We start from the raw sequence: 22061 nt of genomic DNA, 5'->3' as shown, positions 1-22061 counted from the left end.
CAGCAGAAACCTGTGCCCCTAAACCAGCAACTCCCATTTCCCCTCCCCCCAGCCCTTGGCGACGCTGTTCTATTTTCTGTGCCTCCGAATTTGCCTGTTCTAGGTTCCTCATGTAAGTGGAATGAAACAAATGTGTCATCTTGTGGACAATGGGTGTTTCAGACTGACTGACAGGCCGGGAGACAGGGGACAAAGGAGCCGAGATGAGCCACACACAGCCTCCCCCAGTCCCCCTCCCTCGGGCCCGCCGGGGCTTCTCTCCCACGCCGGACCGTCCGGCTGTCTCGGTCAGCTGTGTGGCAACACTGCTCCCTCCTGTAGCTTACTGTGCAGTTCATCTCATCCAGCTCCTTCCTGTTTTGCACGGAGACTGAGTTCCCCTTTGCAGACTCAGACACGGGGTCGCATCTCTGCTTGCGGCACGAATCGCGGCCTGTGGAGCCTGGCGTGGTCTGGATGGGCAGCTGCCAGGCTCCTGTACCCGAGAGGCTGTCCTGGCCACCATGCAGCTTTGTGTGTGACTGGCGGGTGCCGGGCTCGAGCCAGGCTGGCTGAAGTGGTAAGTTGTTCCTGGCACTGGAACCAGCCTCCGCTTGCCCTGCGTGGTGCTGGGTTTGTGACGACCAGTGACTTTTTCAGAGTCGATGGAGCCTTGGAAAGCCCACCCCCCAGCAATTAGAGTTCGGGAAAAAATGCTCCTTCCAGACCCCACAGCAGACAGAGCAGATTTCCAGTGGGTGCTCCTGATTTGCAAACTCTGTCCCCGAACGTCTGTTCTTAGTTCTAGAGTTGCCCTGCCAGACTCTGGGCCTCCTTCACCTGCGGCTCCGTGTCCTGTGTGTGTGTGGTCACACGTGCAGGGTGTCTCACATGCAGCGGGGCACGGGCCGACCGTGGTGGTTCCGCCTGCGGTGGTTTCAAGGCCGCTTCAGAGAGAATGAACTAGATCTGACCGTGGGGGTCCCACATCTCCTAGTCTCCCCCCAAGCACGCTGTCCGGGCCTTGACATTGTCCCATCTGTTACCCTGGTACAGCTTGCTGTTGCTTGGCTAGCAGACTCGCCGATTTACTCTGCATGACAGACATTTGCTCTTGTTTTAAGATTCTCTTTCTCGGCATCTCCCCGATTCCTCTCTTTACTGTCCTGAAACAGGCTCTTGCTTGGCCCCTTCATCTCACTGTTCTTCGGTTTTGCTGGTGAAGAGGGGTTTGGGTGTTGGATACAGTACCTCGGAGACTGGCTCTGTGACTCAGTTGTGAGGCAAGTCACTTCACCTCCGTGAGGTGTTTCCTCCGTAAAATGGGAATGAAGGACCTCCCATTCTCTGGGACGTTGATCGGGTTGCTCAGGATAATTAGGACGAGTGCCCGGCAGAGCACACCCTGCGCCCCCTCTTCTCTGAGTTAGTGGGACGGAAGCCCTCCCTCGTGGGTCCTGGGCCAATCTGAACTCCCGGACGGAACCCCGCACACGTCCGCAGTCGGTCTCATCCTCCATCCACGGAGACAGGGGTGATTGACCGCTACTGTTCACCTGGCTTTGTGACATTGGTTCTTGTCTTCATCGGAAGCCGCAGCGACCACGTGGCTCTGTTCCTTGACCTCTTCAGGCCAAGCTGTGTCAGGGAGGCTGGGGCTCACCCGGCAAGGAAGCCCGAAGTACCTGTGATGTGGGGTCACACCCCGAGATTGACAAGGGACAAAGCGAAGGAACAAGGGAAGTGTGATGGCTTTGGTCTCACCGAGTCCCAGCGATTCTCCTAAGCAAACCAGGGCCGGCTCCCCTGGGGAGGGGAGAGGGTGAGAGCTCAGAGTGTCCTGTCGTCCCCGTGTCCACCCCTCCCCCCCCGTGGCAGCGCGCGGTTGCGTTTCGCTTCTCGGGGAGCGTGTCTGCTGGTCGTGGCGGCCGGGGTTAGGGGGGCTGGGGCGGGGCGTGGTGGCGTCGGGGCGCGGCGTCCCTCCCTGTGCGTCTGGGGAGCAGGGACTTCTCGCAACGCTGCCTCCACCCGCCCAAGCCGGGAGCGGAAGGCGGCGCACCTGGTGCGGTTTTCCACCTGCTGGTGACGGGCGCGGGGCTGGTGTGGAGGAGAGAGGAGCCCAGGTACCGGGTAGGCGCGAGAAGTGGCTGGAGAGGCGGGGTGCTGAGAGGGGCGCCGGATCCCCGAGGGGACCCACGGTAAGTCGGGGCTGTTCTGAGGGCCTTGGGGAAACGCGGGCAGCGGCCAGTCTGCAGGGGTCGACTTGCAAGGGAGGGCGACTCTGCTGGGCTAGGGGCCGCGGGGCGCACGAGGACTCTCAGCCCAAAGCGCGCGCCCGGCGTGGTTCCAGGTGCCCCGCTTTCGGCTCGGTGGCTCTTCTCGGTTCCTCAAAAGTGCGCCCGCGGAGGGCCCCTCCTGAACTTAACCGAGCGGGGCTGGAGCACTAACGCGCGTGGTGATGGTTTGGACCGAGCGCACCTGCAGAGACTGAAGCCGACCAAGCGGAATTGCCCGCTGCCTGGTTTCCGCGCTCGGCCGCGGGGTTCGCTGCAGGCGCCCTGCGAAACTGGCAGGCAGCTCCAGGAACGTGGGGAACTTTCGGAGGAGCAGCTACTTGGCCCCAATAGAAATTAAGGCTCCAAGGGAAAGGCGCTCTCAAGAGCTGCCCTCCCTGTGTTGTCACCGCGGCGTTTGGAAGGGCCTCCGGGCTGAAGGGGGGGCTCCAGGAACTTCGGTTTCTTAGACTCCTCCCTCAGGTGGACTAGGAGTGAACTTCGGTGTGCACTGGGACGCCAGTTGCTGGTGCGAGAAGCGGATAACTGGACGGAGGCGTGCGTTTTGAAAAGTATACATTTCGTTCTCTACAAATTCAGGTATCACCACGTTGCTGCCCACACCTGCTTCCTCCTGGCCGCCAACAGAACCTTGCTGGGAACACACAGTTAAGCAGCGACTTCAGGGCTGGGCTGGAGTTTTCCAGATCACCTGTCCAGAGAGGCGGGGCCTGCCTGCTTCCGTCCCTCCTCAGGCACTACCCTGCGACACCCCCCGCCCCTGGGCTCCTCTCACCTGGGGACAGACTCTGGGCTTTTTCCCTCCTCTGCCTTAGGGCACCTGCTAGGAACGCAGGGGAAATTGAGAGTCCTGCCCTCTGGGGACTCAGATCTGATTAGATTTGTTCCGCTGAGAACTTTAAGTCCACTGTTAACTCTCCTAGGTTGGAGTTCTCTATTGCGGATGCGGAAAATTTCGTCAGCACCAAGGTAAAAATATCCAAGAATAACAATTTTTCATTTGCACCGATTTTGCGGGAAGACAGGTAAAAAAGCTTCAGAAGGGTGTGTTCCCCCTGCCTCACTCATCTGAAGGCGTACAAGTAATAATAGCTTTGACGGATTTGAATAGTTTCCCTTGTTACTAAGTTTAGGTTCACGGGCAGAGAAAGGAGAGGTTCACAGGGTTGTATGTGCTACTGTTACAACGTAAGCAGCTATTTGTAGCCCGTGCAGCCTGGCAGTGATCATAAAGGTCATAGACGGAGCAGTGCCAGTGCCTGAGTGACACAGTGTATCTGTCCCGGTTCTACAGGAGGGCTCTGGTTGGTGTTTCCATTTCCATTAACAAACAGAAGTTCAAGGATCGACTGAGGTTGGAAAATAGTGTGGAACTGACCGGGGTGGCTCAGTTGGTTGGGCGTCTTCCTGCAAAGTGGAGGGTTGCCCTTCAATTCCTGGTCAGGGCGTGCGTATGACAGGGTCGGGGATTCGAACTCTCGAAGGGGCACCTGCGAGAGGCAGCTGGTTGTTGCTTCTCACATCCATGTTTCTCTCTCTCTCTTTCTCCCTTCCTTCCCCTCTCTCTAAAAATAAATAGTCTTAAAAGAGAGGCTGGGAAATAAAACTAGGTCTCCTTAATTGTGCTGAGTTAAACTGAACTGTCTTTATAAAGTCGTACTGATGGTGGTAACGCTACTTGTTAGAATATTCCGTGGGTCAGACTGAGCCGTGCGTGTTTCAGCTCACCTGGTTCTCACAAGAATCCGGTAAAGAAATGGAAGCAGGGAGGACCTGCCCAAGGTGATGTAGCTAGTACTCTCTCAGGTAATTCTCAGAGATAAAAAGAAGTTTTAGAGTGCGGTATTGTGGTCGCCTGTGACTTTAGGCTGGAGAATGGCCAAGGAATGGAGGCTGACATTGTCACCCAGCTGAAGGGGGTCGCTGGCTTTGCTGCCATCAAAGCCCAGTAAAATGCAAAAAGGAGTTTGCACCAAAGAGAGGACAGGTTTATTTAAGGGAGTGGCAGCCCAGAGACTCGGGGGAGCCAGTTTTCTAAAACTGGCTGCCTGACGGGCTCCAGGGGTCACACAGGGGTAAAAGTCGTAAAGCACAGTGGCTGAGGAGGTTAGGGCCAGGGGCTCTAGGGGTGGGTCCGAGCCAGGGTAGGGGGTCACTGATCGTTGCACTGGGTCCTGAAGTCAGCCATGATGTCTGGCTGTGCAAGGACCCGGTCGGTACGGCTGTTCCGCCTTCCCGGGTGTGGAGCTGAAACACCCCTGAGACCTACGTGTTGTCCTTGGTCGGACAGAAACCCTGTCTCGGGGGTCAACAGACCTGGGCCTCTGTCCCTAAGCCTGTTTGGTGCTGGCCAGAATCGCACGTCCCAAAGGCTGAATGTCAGGGAGTGGACGTGCTGAGTCACAGTGCTCCCGGGCTGGACGGGCTTGTTCTGAATCAAGAGGAAGGAACAGAGAACAGGTTATACTGAAGAAAGGAAATTTCTGCGCAGTTTCAAAATTAACTACACGCTTCATGTGATTTGCCCGAGAGTTAAGTTGAAAAAAATCCCCCCTCCCTAAAATAACGTTACTTCTGTTCTTGGATCCTTTGCCTGCAATTATTATAAGAGATAAATATAAGTGAAACCTCAAAGTTGTTTTTTTTCCCCTGCATGTCAAGCAGGAAACATTTTCCTCTGCCCTTCTGGGTTCTTCTAGTTGGTCTCATACTCAAATGGACCTGAGACAGCTGAGCCGGAGGAAACCAGTGCAAGTTCAATCACATGTCTGCCTTCTGTAGCGGAAGGAGAGGCCCAGGAAAACTGAGGAACTTCCCAACGCGGCAGAAGCCACCACCTTAAAACCACTTTCAGCTCAAGTCAAATATGTTGGGAGCAAGGAGTCAGTTAGGGGAGGCTCCCGGGAAGAGCAGAGAAATCAGGAGTGAATTGTTATGCAGACTGAAGTCCCTGCTTTTTTCCACTGATAGTCTTTTGTAGAGATTTATATATCTTCTGCTTCCTGGCCCCGTGAGGGGGATCTCCCCTACGAATGTCCTTGGGTGCACGTCCATTTACAAAGGGTGGTAACTTCTGCTCACTTTTCACAGCTTCTCCATATCTGTTGTTTCTTTTTCTAATATATTTTTTAAAGATGTTATTTATTTATTTTTAGAGAGAAGGGAAGGGAAGGAGAGAGAGAGGGAGAGAAATATCAATGTATGGTTGCTTCTCTCACGCCCCCTACTGGGGGACTGGCCTGCAACCCAGGCATGGGCCCTGACTGGGAATCGAACTGGTGACCCTTTGGTCCCCAGCCCGGGCTCAGTCCACTGAGCTACACCAGCCAGGGCCATATCTGTTGTTTCTTAAAATTAACCAGCCTAAAATAATCAAAACCCCAAAGAGGCGTGTTTGGGGTGGCAAACTGTGCTCCCCTTCATAGACAATGTGGAAAAGCACCCAGAGCCTGCAGGTGCTTGTCTCTAGTGGATTTCAGGTGATGAAAACTGGAGGGGGGCCGTATTTTTATCCTTACACCACCAAGGTGTAATGGGTCAGAAAACAACTGAGTCCTGAACATGTACATAAGTACTTCCCTATTCCCTGTATATTTGGAAATTTTTCTTAGAAGACAGCTTGTGGTACAGATGGCCACTTGAAATCTTGTAGGTGAAGAGTCTTGAACTTTTCTCTTCCCCTCCTTCAGCCGTTACCAATCTGATCAACTGCGTTTCCTTGGTTCTCCCCATCAGCACTTCTCACTGTTATTCTGAAGCAAAGTCAAGACACTCTGTCCATCCTTTTTAAAAGACGGGCACTTAACCAAACATAACCACGGCATTGACCTCCTTGACTTCGCTTCCCCTGTGGACATCAGACCCCAGAACCTCTCTAGCAGCACTGGTTAAAGGTGGGGAATGTGCCTGAAGCCCGTCCCGCAGGGCCTGCCAGTCGGTGCCCAGTTCCCACCAGCCACTGTGCTGGGGACCTGTCTGTACCAGCCCTTGTATTTTACTTTTATTTTTCTACAGTTTTATTGTGGCATTTTCACTTCTACTTCCTCTTTCCTCTTTATACCTATTTTAGGCACATTAAAAAAAATCCTCATCCGAGGACATGCTTATTGATTTGAGAGAAAGAAAAAGAAATGTCTATCGGTTGCCTTCTGTACCATGGGTTGAACTGCAGCCTAGGTGTGTGCCCTGACAGGGAATTGAACCCAAAACCTTTTTGTGTATGGGTCCATGCTCCAACCAGCTGAGCCTCCTGGCCAGAGTCATATTTTAGGCACATTTATTAAGTATTCCTTTGTACACTGAAATTAACTAAAGAATAAAAAACAATTGTTTTGCCCTGGCTGGTGTAGCTCAGTGGATTGAGAGCCAGCCTGCAAACCAAAGGGTTGGCAGTTCAATTGCTGGTCAGGGCATATGCCTGGGTTTCTGGCTGGGTCCCCAGTAGGGGGTAAGCGAGAGGCAACCACACACTGATGTTCCTCTCCCTCTCTTTCTCCCTCCCTTCCCCTCTCTTTAAGAATAACTAAATAAAATCTTAAATGTATTTGATTTAGCAAAAGGAACTGTAGCTCGGAAGACATAGATGATTCTGGTATTGAGTTGGCCAAAAAGTCCGTTTAGTTTTTCCATAAAATAAAAGACACATTTTTCACTTTTACCAATAACTTGATTGAGTTGGATGTTTTGAGTATGTCACTTGTCTCCTGCTATTGACTTCTAGTGGGCAGAGGCCAGGGCTGCTGCTAAACATCTTCCAATGCATAAGGCAGCCCCACAGCAAAGAGCTATTTGACCAAAATGTCAATGGTACAAGAAGCTTCACAAACCAATTTGACATGTTGGATCAGTCACAGCACCTTCTCCATACACTGCATAAATCTTTTTTTGCATTTCAGTTGTGTTTTTACCTTTCTTGAAATAATAAAGCATAATATGCCAAATATGTTGCATATTTCCTTCCACCTTCAATATTAAAATGGCTGCACAAAAATTCACCAATTTTGATAAGTTTTTAAAATGCATGCTGCTATGACAGCTGTCACAATACAATCTAACCAAATTGTTTTGAATGAAGTTAAAGATAACGAAGCATTGCTAAAGTCATTGTAGGGAAAAAACTAAACAAACTTTTTGGCCAACCCACTAGAAACCTTAATTGTATTCCATCAAGACAAAGGAGAGGATGCTTTTTATAGCTAATGTTCCCATCCAAGTTCCCAATTAGGTCTGTTTTGTGTAAATGAGGCATGTAAATTATGCAGTTCTGATTGGTGGGGCAGTCTTAGTGCCTCGGTCAAAAGCAGGAAACTAGGAACTCCCTTGTAAGAGTTGACTCTGATGGATGGCGTAACAAGGGAAGCCAGAGGTCAGCGTGAGGTCTTCCCGGTACCCAGAGTACGTGAGGATCCCTTGTTAGCACATGGCCCTAGGATCTCATGATTCATAAAATGGGGTCCCTCAGTTGACCATGGGGAGTCCATCTCAGCAGATAAATTCCCTCTTGGGGTTCATATTGAATGAATCTTCCTTCCGAAGTCCGCAGTCTTTACTTAGTCTCTGTTTCCCCCCCCACCTTCCAACACCTCCATCCACAGCCTGACGCCCAGCTTGCCGTTCGGTTCCAGGGCTGGGCAGATGCCCGGGTCTTTGACTCCGGGAACCTGTGACAGGCCAGCACCCTCTAGGCTCCCTACACGTTTTGGAAGGGAGATGGGGACTTCTTCCCATTTCATTCGTTCATTCATTCATTCATTCATTCCCATTCATTATTGAGATTCATACAGAATTCACATAGCATACCATTAATTCACCCATGGGAAGGGTACAGCGCAGCGGTCTTAGCATGCTCATACCTATGTGCCGTCATCACCAGGGTGGGTTTGAGAACATTTAGAACCTCAGAAAGATACGCTGTACCCTCTGGCCATCACCCCCTAGCTTTCCACCCCCTCTGTCTGCCCCGAGCAACCTACGATCTACTTTTTGTCTCCTATGGACTTGCCTGTTCTGGACATTTCATAGATATATAGTCATTAATATATATATATATATATATATATATATATATATATATATATATATATAAATGAATAATGCTGTCATACATTGTGTAAACATACTTTCATTCCTCCTGGGCACATGCCCCAGAGAAGAATCGCCAGGTCAGGGGGACACTGTGTGTTTAACCATCTGGGGAGCTGTGCACGGGTTTCCAACACGGCCCCCCTTTTTATTTTGCCCAGATGCGGGAATCTAGCCATTTTTCCAGTGCAGACACCTACCTTACTTTGTATAAATTTTTTGTATGAATAATTTCCCTAAGGCTTAGTTATCTTATTATATATGTCTTTGTTTCTGTTATTACATTTTTATGTGAAAGGTTTCAGGTGGAACGTGACTGAGCAGGGGTCTGGGCAGTGAGCGGTGTGCACCTTCAGGGCACAAGACGCTTCACCGGGAAGTGAGAACAAACGCCATTTCCACGTTGCCTAAGAACGCCTTAGAACAGCTGTGCATGGGGAGGCTTATAAACAAGTAGTTCTGTATCAGAGATTATAAACAGGAAGGCACAACCATAAAATTCTAAGGAAAACTGTTCTGACAACATAAAATCAAAAATAGCTGTGAGCTTCTTAATCCTGTTTTGTGACAGGTCTGATGGGGAGCATTTTTAAAATTACTTTGCTGACAAAAAGTGGAGCATTTCCTGCTAATTGTCGCCCAAATGCAACACGTAAATACCAGTGCAAAGGGCTTTGGATCAGGTGCCAGACTCCGTTGCTCTGCTGCTGCTGCTGCTGCTGCTGCTGGACACTGCGACTCTGGGCAAGTTCCCTGACTGTGCCCATGTCGGCTCTCAAATAGGCCCCATAAAACCTGAAATAGTGCAAGTTGTCATTGCGCAGAGAGAGAGAGTGGGAAGCGTGACCCAGTCAGTGACCACAGGAAGTTGTCATTTGTGTGTCTTGGGCAACCGAGCAGCATTTTAAGACAAAATACCCAGCCTTCCGTCATCGTTGCCTTCACTGGGTCTTTCTTTCTTACCCCACCCCCATTTCTCCTGGCCCTGCTCTGCCCTTCCTGTGCGCTTCTGAGAGCAGGCCTCAAAGTTAAGGGTCACCGCCCCGGGGTGCGCTGGTCGTGGAGGAGTCCAGGTGACGCCACCCTCGCAGTGTTTCCTTCCTGGGCCCTTTGCATGAGGACACGGTGTTCAGCACACGCTGTGGCGAAGGTGCAGGCGTGTAGAACTGCAGCTCACGGGGAGTCCTGGCAGCTCTGATGGGAGCTGCGGCATCACACAGTCAAGCATCTTCACCGTTTCTGTTGGACACGCAATAGTCTGAGTGTCTCAGCATCTTCGGGGATGTGAGCCTTTGTTTAAAGTCAGCACGTGAAGGGAAGGGGGACAAAGAGAGGCGAAGAGGTTCTGGGGAGCCGTGTCCACCCAACGGCACACACGCCGTGGTTAAAGACCCGTTCCCTCTCTGGTCGCTGGCGCTGGTTTATGCTAGGCAGGCTCGGGACAACACCATCAAGTTCACAGGAATGAGATTTACCCTTCACCCTCAACTGTGTTTGTGGTTTCCGACCTCTGACATCCTTTTGAAGGGAATGGCTGGTGGGCATTTCAGGTCATGGTCTCCAGCTTCGTCTAAAGGGCGACACCCTTTCTTCCCTTCTTTTTGACATAACCATATGTTGATACTGTTCATTCACTTGTTCATTTTTTTTGCTCACTCAGAATATATTTATTAAGCACCTATTATGTGCCTCTCTGTTCTCGGTTCTGGGCACAGAGCAGTATGCAAAATAAAAATGTAAAAAAACTTGCTCTTTGGGATTTTACATTCTAAGGGGTGTCCATCATGGAGGTTAAATCAAGTGGGGGTACGTGCTAAGGAGTAAAGAGAACAATAAGAGTTGGCAGGGTGGGGAGGAACTGTTAGGGAGGAAAGGACAGTTGCCATTATTTTTATGGTGGCCAGGAGGCCTCCCTGGGAAGTACCATTTCAGATGAGTCTTTGGTATGATGGTCCTGCTTATGTCTTCAGTTGGTAGTTCTGGGCAGAGAAAATCCTAAATCCTGAGTCTGGCTGTTCATGGAGTGCCTTTGACATCATGAGGGATGTCAGGAGCTAAAACTGCACATCTGCCTTTGAAGTGCAGCTGCTTATGGGGTGAAAGACTTTTAGGTTGTGGGGGCTCATACCCAACTCAGTCACCCACCCTGTTTGAAAAGGTTGTATCTTTGCAGCCGGTGCTGCGACCCTGCAGTGGCCCCGGTGTTGCAGTGGCTCTCGACAGCACCCAGCACCACCGGCTGGTGGGCAAGGGCCCATCTACCAGTGGTTCGGTGGGGAGTTCTGGGCTCTCTTTTTGTCTCTGGGGCCGTTGCCCGTGCTTATCCTCAATAGGAAAATCTCGATAGAGATGATGGTAAGCATTGCAACTTGATTTCTCGACCTTGAAAATGTTTTTGGAAATGGATTTTATCTTTGTACGTAACTGTCTCTCACTCAAGGATGCCACGTCTGGCAGTGGGCAACCATGAGTAGGTTTCTGCCATTTTATAAAAACAGAGTCATGCTTTCCTTTCGTAATAACAACACCAGACATTGTTGGAGAGGGAAAGGTGTGTGATGGAGAGCAGTGGGGATGCACGGTGAGAACTGCAGTCAGGAGGAGGAGGAGGACGGAGCCCTTCTTGGCAGCAGGTCCCGCTGGTTCCCGCTGTATTCTGGGACCTTCTGCGAATGAGGATTCGGAGTCCGTGCTGTGGTTTCGGCGTGGCGAGTAGACACGTGTGTATCTCTCCAAAAGTCATGACCTTGAGTGGAACACTCCCAATCAACAAAACCCAAGGATTTCTCATAGAATTTTCACACGTACCTTTTTTTTGGTCCACATGTGTTAGGTGGGGAAAATTGCATGTCTTTAGGAAACACAGATTTACCTCTAGTCCTGTATGAGTCACTCTGCCGCAGCAATAAAGCGGTTGTCCCATCACAGAAGTTATTTCTCCAGCCAGTGACTTGACTTCCACTTTGTTGAAGTTGTCCCTTTAGTCCCTGACCTCTACTGAGCCCCCGTGTGCAACTCCGTGACCCGTCAGAGGACAGATAAGGCCGCTGCTCTCACAGTTCAGAGCCGGGGGGGGGGGGGGGGGGATGACAGTGGGAGCTAAACAAATATCAGGAAGTGAGAACTCCTGTGATGAAAATTAAGCAAGGTGCTGTGATAGGGCAGAATGGGGGAACCGCTCTGAGAGAGGCAGTTGGGAAAGACTTCTTGAGGAAGTAATTCATAAGCCAGGGCACATAACAAGATAGAGAGGAGCCAGATGTGAGATCATTTGGAGGAAAAGCATCCCGGGCCGAGGGGTGAGAACAGCACCGGTAGCGTGTGCCAGACAGAGCTTGCTGCGTGGTTGGAGCGAGGATAAGTGACAGACGTCTGCAGGTCAGGAACATGTCATGCAGTGAGGACACGGTAAGAATTTTAGATTTTCTTCCAGATTTGATGGGCAGCTTTTGGAGTTTTCAAAAATTCTCTCCAAATACCTTTTGATTATAAATAGACAAAAGTAGAAGCAAGGAGACCCACGGGGGGAATAGCCAGAGGTCCGGGTGGGAGAAGATGGTGGCTTAGATCAGGGTGGAATAGCAACAGAAATAAACTTGCTAATTGGTTAAAGATAAGGGAGTATAGGATCAGAGGTGCCTCCAACGTTTTGTAACATCGGCTATTGGAAAGTGCATTTTCTGAGATGAGGCAAACTGGGGAGGAACAGGTTTGGGGAAATCAGTGTCTGATCTGGATGTGTCTTGATGCGATGCCCACTGGACAGATGTCGAATAGGCAGGAAGACACGCGAGCCCAGAGTTCAAGGGCAGGTCAGAAACAGATCCCCGTGGCAGCCGTCTACCTACACAATGATGGTGCGGACAGCCCGGGAGCGGACTCCACACTCCCAGCCTCGCCCCTTTATTTAGGCTGAAGCCACCAGAGCTCACTGCCTCTGTCTCCAGGCCTTCCCCTCTCTGACCTTGCTGTTGATGCTTGCTTGGAGCTTTCCAATGTCAAGGACAGTGGGAGAGCAGGAGAAAGACACTGCGTGGGCCTGTAATTACAGAGAGCTTCTCATTTGTGTAGCTCCTGACATTTACTAAAGGTAAAAACCGAGCTTAAAGTGAGCGGGCCATTTTTTTAGATTCTAGATTTAGATTCTAGACTTACAGTGTTCTTTAGACATTATAAGCTAGTCATAATATTGCTATGGTAATATATACATAAGTACTATAAGCTCACATAAGTTACCCGAAACAAAGTTTTTAGTGGTTCTGATTATCCTTAGTCTTGAGTGCTATTGTCTATTTTGTTGAAATATAAACAGAAATTAAATAAAAATAAGAAACTGGGAGAATGCATCCTAACTGTTAGATAACACTCCCATTTTGGGTTGGACATGTAATTTTGTTGGATTAACATATAGATGTTTTGTGTTTTTATCAATAGTTTTATCTCCCTTATACAACTTCGTACTTTCAACAAAAGCAATCTCCTATGAGTTTCATGCTTTGAAAACCCTTTTTTACCCTCTGTGTTTGCTGCTAGTTTATGACTGATTTTTTTTTCAACTTATAAATCCAAATGGATTTACTGTGTTGTTTCAGGCAAACTACAAACTTTTAATTTAATTTAATTTTTTTATCCTCAAAGAAATCTGAAGTTAACAATGTGATGGAGCCCTTCTTTATCTTGACCGGTTCTTGCTCACTGCAGGTGACCCCCCCCAGCCCCCCTGCTGCCACATGCTGAGTTCCAGGCCCTGATCTGCTAGGACAACGGGACTCCTGTCCGCCCTGAGCCCGGGAAGATGGTGTCACAGTCTTCGGGCCAGCGGGATTCTCCTGTGGACCCCTTGGAAGGGGTCAGCAATGACTCTGGTGACGTTGATGGGCCACCCAGCCTCCTGGACATCAGCCACCTGCCTTGCCAATCAGACGTCAAGTTCACAAGGCACAGAGCTGCCTGGATTAACCCCCAGGGTGTGCAGGGGCAGGATCTGCCCCTCCAGGTGCCAACAGTGGGGAGCGGCGGCAGCCTCGTTGTGAGGGGTGCGGCCTCTCCCTTGGGCGCATCCCCTTGTTCTCTTGAGAGCTCGTCGGTGGAGACATCGCTGCAGAAAAACACCGTGGGCTCTGCAGGCAGCTGGGGCGAGCAGAGCAGCGACTCTGCCTTTATCTCAACTCGAGAGCTGGCCGTGCTCCCAGGACGCCGTCCTCGGTGGTCTCTGTTCCCCAGCTGCACCGCGTTGGCTGCTTCCCCACATACCGAGGCTGGCAGCCCGTGTCTCCAGCCTCCTCACCTGACAGCTCCCACCAGTGCAGGTAATGCCGGTCAGCGGCTTCCCGCATGCCTGTGCCTTCACACACTTGCCTCGTTTCAGTCCAAAGGCCGGAAGCCTGTCTCACTGTCTTCCTCAGGAGAGAAAGGGGCCCTGGGTTTCCCTTTGACCCGGAGCCTGTCCCTTAGCCCATCTAACACCGTCTTTGGCCCACCACCTGGGCCGTTGCACATGCTGGCATCAAGCATTTCCTTTCTCCTTCAATGACTGCAGGGAAATGCCACCTTAGCTCAACTTAGTTGATAACCAGTGCCACCTGCCACCTTGAGCAGGTGTGTACCTGCAGGAACCTCCCGCTTTTTAAACTATGTGCAAGGGACAGCATGGAAGCACCCTCAATCCACTGCGCTGGCGGCAGGTGTCTGCGGAGAGTGGGTTCCGCTGCACACCAGCGCTTACTAGGAGCTGAACTCCCCTCACCTATTATATCCACCTGGGCAGAGTGTGAGGAGAAAAGAGTAAGATGTAAAAACAGTAACCGCAATTCCCCAAAGGCTCAACAAAACCTTTCTCACACTTATTTTTATTAAATCAAGGGCTGTCATTGCTATGAGGTAATAGTGCACGTATTTCTGAAATACCTAAGTTCCTAAAAGGAGGTCATCCATGCAAATGCCAGTCAAGAGTCCATAGATTAGCTGTTGTTCTTTTTATAATTTGTAGCATGCTTATTTTATTTTTAAATATTCATTGGGCTATATGCACGCTTTGCGTTCATTGATATTGCTGTTACAACCCTAGCTCAGATAGTCAATGATGTTTTCTCTGTCGAAACCATTTCAAAAGCTGCCTGCCTTCCTGTGTGCGTGTGAGTCTGAGGGTGTGTGTCGGAATAGTTGTGTCTCACTAGCAGAAACCAGTTCCCCCCTTTCCTAAGGTATGGTGTTTATTTTTTCTGTTGGAAACTTTGAAAAGTCAAAGATGACGAGAGTCTTTTATTATTCATCACTTAGGAACAGGAGATTTTCATGGGCTAACTTTGAGATAAGATCCACATTGGAGCCACACAAAACACTCTGTATACAGGCCTGTTTTCTCTCTTTTTGCTCATCTGCTGGGAAGGTTCTCAGGAAAAGAGTGATTTGCAAATTCAGGGGCTGCTGAGCACAAGACAATCTCCGACTAGGTTGTCTCCCAGGGGAGGAGGAGGAGAATGTGGAGGAAAGGGACAGCACCCCCCACCCCCACAAGCCCCCCCCCCCCATGAGGAGTGATAGTAACAGAGATGATCTTCAGGCCTAGGACACCGCCACCCCAAATCCTCTGTCACCTGCTGCACAGGAAGTGGTCCTGCAGCTTTGCCTCGGTAGGAAACAGGCACTGCAGCCCCTTCGTTCCAAAGCCAGGGCCCCAGCAACCTCACTAAGGACCTTTAAAAAGCCACTCCATCTCTGGGGAGTATCTCTTCAACTTGGTGAAGGGATTCATTCCATGGGATTAAAAAAAAAAGCTGAGTGATCCGGTTCTTTCTGTCTTTAGTGTGGGGCCGCAGTGGGGGGAGCAGGCTTTGGCCACCAGGACATGGACTTTCCTACGTCTATTGTGTCTCCAGCGGCAACAGTGGGGTTTCCTCTCCCAGATTAAGGCGAGGAAAAACCACTTGAGCTAGTCAGCGTTTCCCAAGGCTGTCAGGAACAGTCCCCAGTCCCTGTGTCTGGGTCACATCTACACACTGACAAAGCACTTTCACATCCTTTGCCTCCTTTAATCTCATAGAGAACCGCCCCCCCTTCCCCCACCTGTAAGGGATGAGGGCACTGAAATGCAGGCTCACGGCTGGGGCGTGGGGAACCCACACCGTCTGATCCGACTCTGTGCTCTTCTCTATGTGTTCGGGGTCCAAAAACCACGACCAGGTCAAACCCAGCCAGCCTCCTGGCTTTGAGGCTTTGTCCGTTTTGCCTGTCCCCGCTCTCTCACTGCGGCGGCAGAACTCAGTAGGTGGAACACATGCCGTATGGATCCCAGGTCCCACACTATGTGCTACTTAGTTGTCCTTTTCCAAAAAAGTGTGCCCACCCCCCGATGGCTTCTGAAGCCCAGAGGTCCACAGTTTTCTGTGGAGCAGCTGTGTCCTGGAGATGAGGCCAGGGATTTGAGGGGTCCCCCGGGCATCTCCGTTTGTCACCCCGAGTGCTGTGAAATCCTCAGGATGCGGGTAGCATTTTGCTCCCATCTAGCAGTTGGGACGGCCCAGCTTTCGGCTCTCACAGAGACGTTCTGCCTTGAACGCTGCCACAAGGAAGCACGTGAGGGAAGTCACTGGTGTTTTGCCGGGGCCCCCTGCCAGTAACGGGGTGACGCTGGCGGGCGTCAGCGGTTTTGTTTCTGCCGACAGGAAGTCTTGGGTCAATGGCAGCGAGGTGGAGGAGTGACTCCATGATTCTCGTGGCTGTTTCTAGACTCTGCCTCCAGCCCCCTAGTTAGTGTCCTTCTTCTCTCTGCCCTCTTAGCCTCAGGGGGTCTCCTCCAGTCCAGCGGCTCTTCCGTGTCCCCCCCGTCGTTCCAAGAGCCTCTCATAGAAACCGTGGCCATTAAGGCGTCTGCCGGTCCCGACACCAGAAGGGCCATTCTTCTCCTGTCACCCTATGCACCCTAGAATTGTGCTGATAAAAAAAAGCAACACTGGAAAGCCATTCCCTAGAACTGTTTTCTTAGATAATCTTCGAGCCTTTCATTCTGCATTGTTAATAACTCGCTGTTTGGCAGGTGCCGTTCCAGTGGGTAGGAGAAGCGTTTCCTTAAATTCCTTCTCCCCAGAAGCGTTCACGTTCCCTGTTGGTGTAGAAAAGGTGAATATTTCTTCTTCTTCTTCTTTTTTTAACCACAGCAAGCGCTAATCCTTTAGACAGTGCCATCATGGTTTAAACTTGGCAATTTCACTCGATGAGGTGAGGCCGGCGGGTTTCACCCCAGCATGTGAGGGGTGGAGGGTGGTGCTGCCGGGACCCCAAGCTGAGAAGGTTCTGAGCCTGCGCCGCCACCGTGGAACGGCTGCCCCGGTGGATGAGCGAGGGCGGCCTTCGGGCCGCCTCCAGCCCAGGGTTTTATCCCACAAGTTCAAAGCGGGTTGTCTGCCGATCGCAGTGGGCTAAACCTTATGTCTCTGGAAGACGTGAGTTAGACTTTACTCAGTGACCAATGATAATTCGGTTAAAGGAACATTTTTATTTCTACACCTTAACTCCCCTTAAACACAGCTTTCTGATTTTTGAACCTAAGACACCTCCATGGAAAGGGGCCAATCAGGCTGGTGTTTTAACTGATGCTGTTCCGCAGGAAAATGCACACTTCCAGGCCGCCGATATGATCATCTCAGCCATGGAGACGATGAAGTGGGACCTCCTGAGTGGACAGCACACGGAGAACTGCAGCCTGGACGAAGCCAGCGGGTCACCTGGGAATGACTGCGGTGGCTCCGCAGTGGCCTTCTGTACCCACAGACAGCAGGAGTCGGGGTCTTCCACCTCCTCGGACAGTGGCTACGAAGGCAAGCGGGCGGGTCGGAGCCGTGTCCTCCGCGTACTCCCACCTCCTCTGCCGAACCTGAAGTACACCTTTAAACCCCTTGTCCAAAATGTCTTGAGCAACCTCTACCATCCTCACCAGTTCTGCCATTGGACGTGGGGTCCATCAGCAGGCTCCACTCAGGGGTTAAATGGCTGTGCTTTTGTTGTTTCCCCCTTGGACTTCCTGCCACATTTCCTTTTGGCAGCGGCTGACCTCCCCCCTCTTCCTTTGTTTTCTGTCACGTGCATTCTCCTGGCTCTTCCTCCTTTTCCAAGTCGTCCTCTTTCATCCCCGTTCCACAAACAAGGAGCCTGTGGGGTGCTGGGTGCTGGGCACCAACGGGCGGCAGGGCGGGCTCACTCCCTCCAGGAGCACAGGCCAAGGGAGCCAGGGAGCCCTGGGTGGCAGGCAGGGCCCGCACGGTGGTGGCCCACAGAGCAGAAGGGGTTCCAGGCGTCCACCCTGCCGGGACAGGGGTCCCCAAGCTGAGGACTGAAGATAGGGCTCATCCTTTTCCTAAGGGGCTCCATCATTTCCTGTCAGCCCCAGAACCTCCTTTTCCTACATTCACCTCCTGGAGACTCTGCCCCCTGCGGTGTCTTCCCACCATTCCCTGTCTGTTGGCCTCGCCACGCTGTGTTTTCGGTCCCGCACCTCCCCTCTGAGTGTGTGCGCCTCGTGGCTGGGCCCTGGGGACCACGGCCACCTGGATGGCCCCCCAGGGCCACTAACGTAACACGTCTGAGTTAGTCACATCTCTCACTCCCGCACAGCCCCTTTCTGCAAAAAACAAAACCAAACCAACAAACCCCAAACCCAACCTTTTCAGGAGGGAGGAACTCGGTCCGGTGGTACATATGAGCACAGGCTTGGCGTGAAACAGGTGAATAGTAATGTGCTGCTGAACACACTACCTGGCTCAGACGAAAAGGAAGCTTTTTAGACAGCGTATAGAGCACCCTTGTTGACCCCCAGCAGCGGGAGATAGGAGACTGACCCGTGTGGGGGCAGCTCCGGCCTCCGTCTGCGCTGGGGCTTTGTGGTCACTCGTCAGCCGCAGCTCAGCACGCACATGCTTCCTCCTGCTTCTCCTCGGCCTGGCTGCCTCCACCCACCCAGACGGGAGCCCCGGCTTCCTCAGGCATCTCCCTGCCTGCTCAGCCAGGGCCTCGCGGGGCCCCAAGTCCGGGTTACCGGGAAGAACACTGGTCCGCTGGCTGTGTGGCCGGCGAGGTGCACCAGGGGTCAGGGAACACACTCTGCTCCATCACTCCCTCGGGGGTCCCCAGTGGGGAGGAGAGGCTGCTGGTTCATGTTGACCTCTGACTCCTCCTGCTCCCCTGTGCCCGCATTTCTAGTCACCTCCTCTCAGGAACAGCGGCGCCCCCCCACCCCCATGCACTCCCTACGCCTGCCTTCTGCCTGGGCCACACAGCAGCCTCCTGGTCTTCACTTGGACCAAAGCAGCAACCCTGGCGAATCGGGACGATGCTCTAACCAACTGAGCTTACCCAGCCGGCACTAACAACTGTATTCATTTCTATGTGTATTCCGTGAGGACAGTTGAATAATAATCATATACTCGCACTAATGTAAGAACAACAAAACTTAGCTCCTTGCATTTTTAAAAAGTTCTTGGAGCAGAACTTTAAAATTCTTTTCAAAGTAACCCCTCAGCCCCTTTTCCCCTAGTTCCCACACAGTCGGGTGTGGCAGGCTGGGGCCACGTTTTCCTGCTGGTGAAGCCCCTTCCCTGTCTCCCTCCAGGTTGCGCTGTGCTGCAGGTCAGCCCAGTGGCTCAGGCGCCTGCCGAGGGTGACGCGGCGGAGGAGGCCTGCACACGGGACTTCGAAGAATTTGTTATTGTAGGTAAGACGCAGGAACTCCTCCGGTGTGACCAGATACCGCCCTCCTGCCCACCCCCCTCCCCTCCCCGCAGTCGATGTGCCTCGTGAGCAACACCACGGGGACAGAGGCATTTCGAGAAACGTCTCCCCAAATGAGAACATGTCCCTCATGTGAAAAAATAAACGGTTCTTTGTTTCAAGTGTCTTGGCAGGGAGCCCGTCATCTCACGTGCGGGAGGGGATGCGGAAGCAGATGCTCGTGATGGGCTGATGCCTGTCGGACCTCGCAAGTCCTTTGGTGAAGTGTCAGAGGAGTGTGTTTCAAAACCCCACGCTCGGGTCCTAGCTTCGGTCTCCCGATAGACAGACACCCCAGGGAGCCCCGAGCGTGGAGGTGCTGGAGAAGCAGTTCTCTCTGAAATGCAGGGAGCTGCCTGTGTGTTCCCCTTAGAACTCTGACGGCGATTCCCTGAAGCAGGCCAAGTGACCTGGCTCTTTCTCTGATTTTCCCACAGAGCTTGCGGAGTGTAGCGACCCCTCAGAAACCCGCACGCGTTCCTGCCGCCCCTCGAAGAGGTACCGTATCTCTCTGGCGTGTCCCCTCCCACGTAGACCCCTGGGCCACCACCTCTGAGGCGCTCTGCACGCTGGTTTCAGGCCAGGTTCAGCCGCTTCCAATGACAGGGGCTACCATGTAGAAATGAAACCAAGACCACTCAAGTTCCTGCAGTGTTTTTATAGTGTTTAGTGAAAGGCTTTGGGATACATTCTTATTTCATCCTCAGGAATGGGCTGGGGGTGGTGGTGTTTAAAGGCCCATTTTACAGATGGAGAAGCTGAGGCTAGATAGGGTGTGCATCGGGGCCTAGTGCTGTGAAATAAGAGCAGCAGGGTTGGAACTCAGGCCTGCTCACTGCGAATCCAGCGCTCTTTTCACTCTACCTCTCAGTCTCGGGAACCGCCCCGCCCCCCACCCCAAGTAAATAAAGCAGCTCTGTGAAGCATGGCGGGATTGTGGTGAGGACGAAAGACCCCCGTTGGTACCGTGGTTGGTGCTGGTCTCTCATGGCGCCTCCTCTGAGTTTTCAGAGAGGGAAGGGGAGTCAAAACCTAAAGAAACACTCACCCTCCTCATGAATATAGGCTTTAATTTTTCTCTCTCTTTTTTTTTTTTTTGCATTGCTTACATTCCAGTGTAATTTATGAGCCAAACTTTAATTCTGCTGAGCTGATAGCCCGAGAATTGTACCAAGTGTTCCGGAGGTGCTGGGTGCTGTCGGACGCTCATCATCAGCTGGCGGTGTCCCTGAAGGCAGGTGGCTCGATAGTACGTACCAGGGGAAAGCGGCTTTGAGTGGGAAGCTCCTGAACTCACATTTCACCTGCCATTCGCCCATTCGCTTCAGACCCGGGGGTGTTCCCTTTAGAGTAGCCGGCTGCTGGGGGAGGGCTCCAAAGGCAGGATGAGTCTCAAATCCATCGAGTATTTATTATGCACCAGGGACAGTGCTCGGTGATTCCCTTTTAATCCTCAAATGTATCCTATGAGGTAGAGGCTATTGCCATGTTTATTTTAAGGTGCTAGCCTCAGACCCCAGCAGGCCTGGTCAACGTGGAACAGGAGTCACGCCACAGGCTGCTTATTTTTCTTCTATCCTCACCTGAGGATATGTGTACTGATTTGAGACAGAGAGAGACCAAGAGAAATGTGGATGTGAAAGAGAAACATCAATCGGGTTGCCTGTACGTGCCCCGACTAGGGAGGCCAAACCTGCAACCCCAGCATGTGCCCTGACCAGGAGTCAAACCCCGTGACCTTTTTTTTGGTGCATCGGATGATGGTCCAACCAACCGAGCCACCCGGCCAGGGCCAGGTGGCCTCATCTGAAAGTCCGGTTCCCTGTTGAACTCTGACCTTGGACTGCATCCCATTCATTGGGGGATGGAGACCTTGGTGCAAAGGCTAACCCCTTAACCCAATAAATTCAATATAAACAAATGAATGAATGAAATAGAGGGAGGCAAAAAGCACTCTGGAGATGCAAAGGAGGCAAAGACCAGCTGGAACAAGTGCCATGCAGGTGTGAGGTGCCTCCTGAGCAGAGTGGTTTGCTGTGGTTGCATAGCGCGTGTGTGGGGGGAGTGGGGTGGTCTTGAGCTTCCTGGGAAATGAGGGTTGAATGTAGTGGCCCCACTACAGAGCACACAGGATGCTAATTGCAGGAGTGTAGATGGTAAATGACAACACGGGAAGTTTCCCGGTTCAGAGGGCAGCCGAGCAGGTCTTAAACGGGCTGGTTCTGGGTGGGTCTGCCGGCCACAGGGGTCCGGACGGGCAGCACCTGCCGACCTGTTGAGGAAAAGGGGCCCGGCTTCTGCCATCCGCGACAGCTTCCCAGGTCACAGTGACCTGCTTGCAGTCATCTGAAGTCTGGAAACAAATGAAATAACTAAAAGAACCAAGAAAGTCTGAAAAGCGATCTCAGCCGATGGCGATTTAAGCAATTTTTCTGCGGACGGCTTTGGCTGCGTGAAGGGCTTTTGTCCCATCCTTTCGTCCAGCTGAAAGCAGTTTCAGTTTTTTGTGGTAAATTTTAATGTTGGAAACGCATTTGATTCCAGTTTCCCAAATAGGCCCGTTTAGGTGGTTTCTGAATTCCCTTCTGTGTTGTGCAGGTTGTGAATGAAGAGCGTGTCCAAAAAGACTTTGAATCCAGTGTGGATTTCGGAGAGGAAATTAAATTTAAGTCGAGGATCAGAGGGACGGAAGACTGGGCGCCCCCCAGGTTTCAAGTCATATTTAACGTTCATCCTCCGCCTAAGTGAGTCGGGTTGCTGTGTGGGCTGCCAATCCAGTTAAAGAAGTTGTGATGGTTCTGTTACCAGTGTTGGGGTTCTCGGGGGTCCCTGAGACAGAAATCGAGAGGAAATCCCAGAGAAATTCCAGACAGATTTTACTGAGCTTTTATGTCCCAACACCGAGGACAGGAAGGTCTTGTGAACAGGCTCAGGGGGCTGGCTCCA

At 51.8% G+C, this 22061-nt stretch overlaps 1 protein-coding gene across 11 annotated transcripts in view; it reads left to right on the top strand.

Annotated features, from left to right (window-relative positions):
- Nucleotides 1–393: 393 nt before the first annotated feature.
- RUBCNL (rubicon like autophagy enhancer) overlaps nucleotides 394–22061 on the top strand; it is a 35588-nt gene continuing 13920 nt past the window's right edge. For 2 of the 11 annotated variants that reach the window (XM_053665550.1, XM_053665560.1), the window contains exons 1-8: nucleotides 11448–11762; nucleotides 13056–13663; nucleotides 16390–16472; nucleotides 16960–17170; nucleotides 18958–19059; nucleotides 19553–19613; nucleotides 20232–20364; nucleotides 21714–21859. In XM_053665550.1, coding sequence (XP_053521525.1) covers nucleotides 13150–13663; nucleotides 16390–16472; nucleotides 16960–17170; nucleotides 18958–19059; nucleotides 19553–19613; nucleotides 20232–20364; nucleotides 21714–21859 — 1250 coding nt within the window. In that variant the 5' untranslated portion in view covers nucleotides 11448–11762; nucleotides 13056–13149. The other 9 variants (XM_053665552.1, XM_053665551.1, XM_053665553.1 and 6 more) reach the window with 9 other exon arrangements.

The sequence above is a fragment of the Artibeus jamaicensis genome, unplaced genomic scaffold, assembly GCF_021234435.1.
Source record: "Artibeus jamaicensis isolate MK-2021 breed Jamaican fruit bat unplaced genomic scaffold, CSHL_Jam_final contig_415, whole genome shotgun sequence".
Classification (NCBI taxonomy): domain Eukaryota; kingdom Metazoa; phylum Chordata; class Mammalia; order Chiroptera; family Phyllostomidae; genus Artibeus; species Artibeus jamaicensis.
Note: the sequence above shows the minus strand (reverse complement) of the source record. Positions and strands in the feature narration are given on the sequence as shown.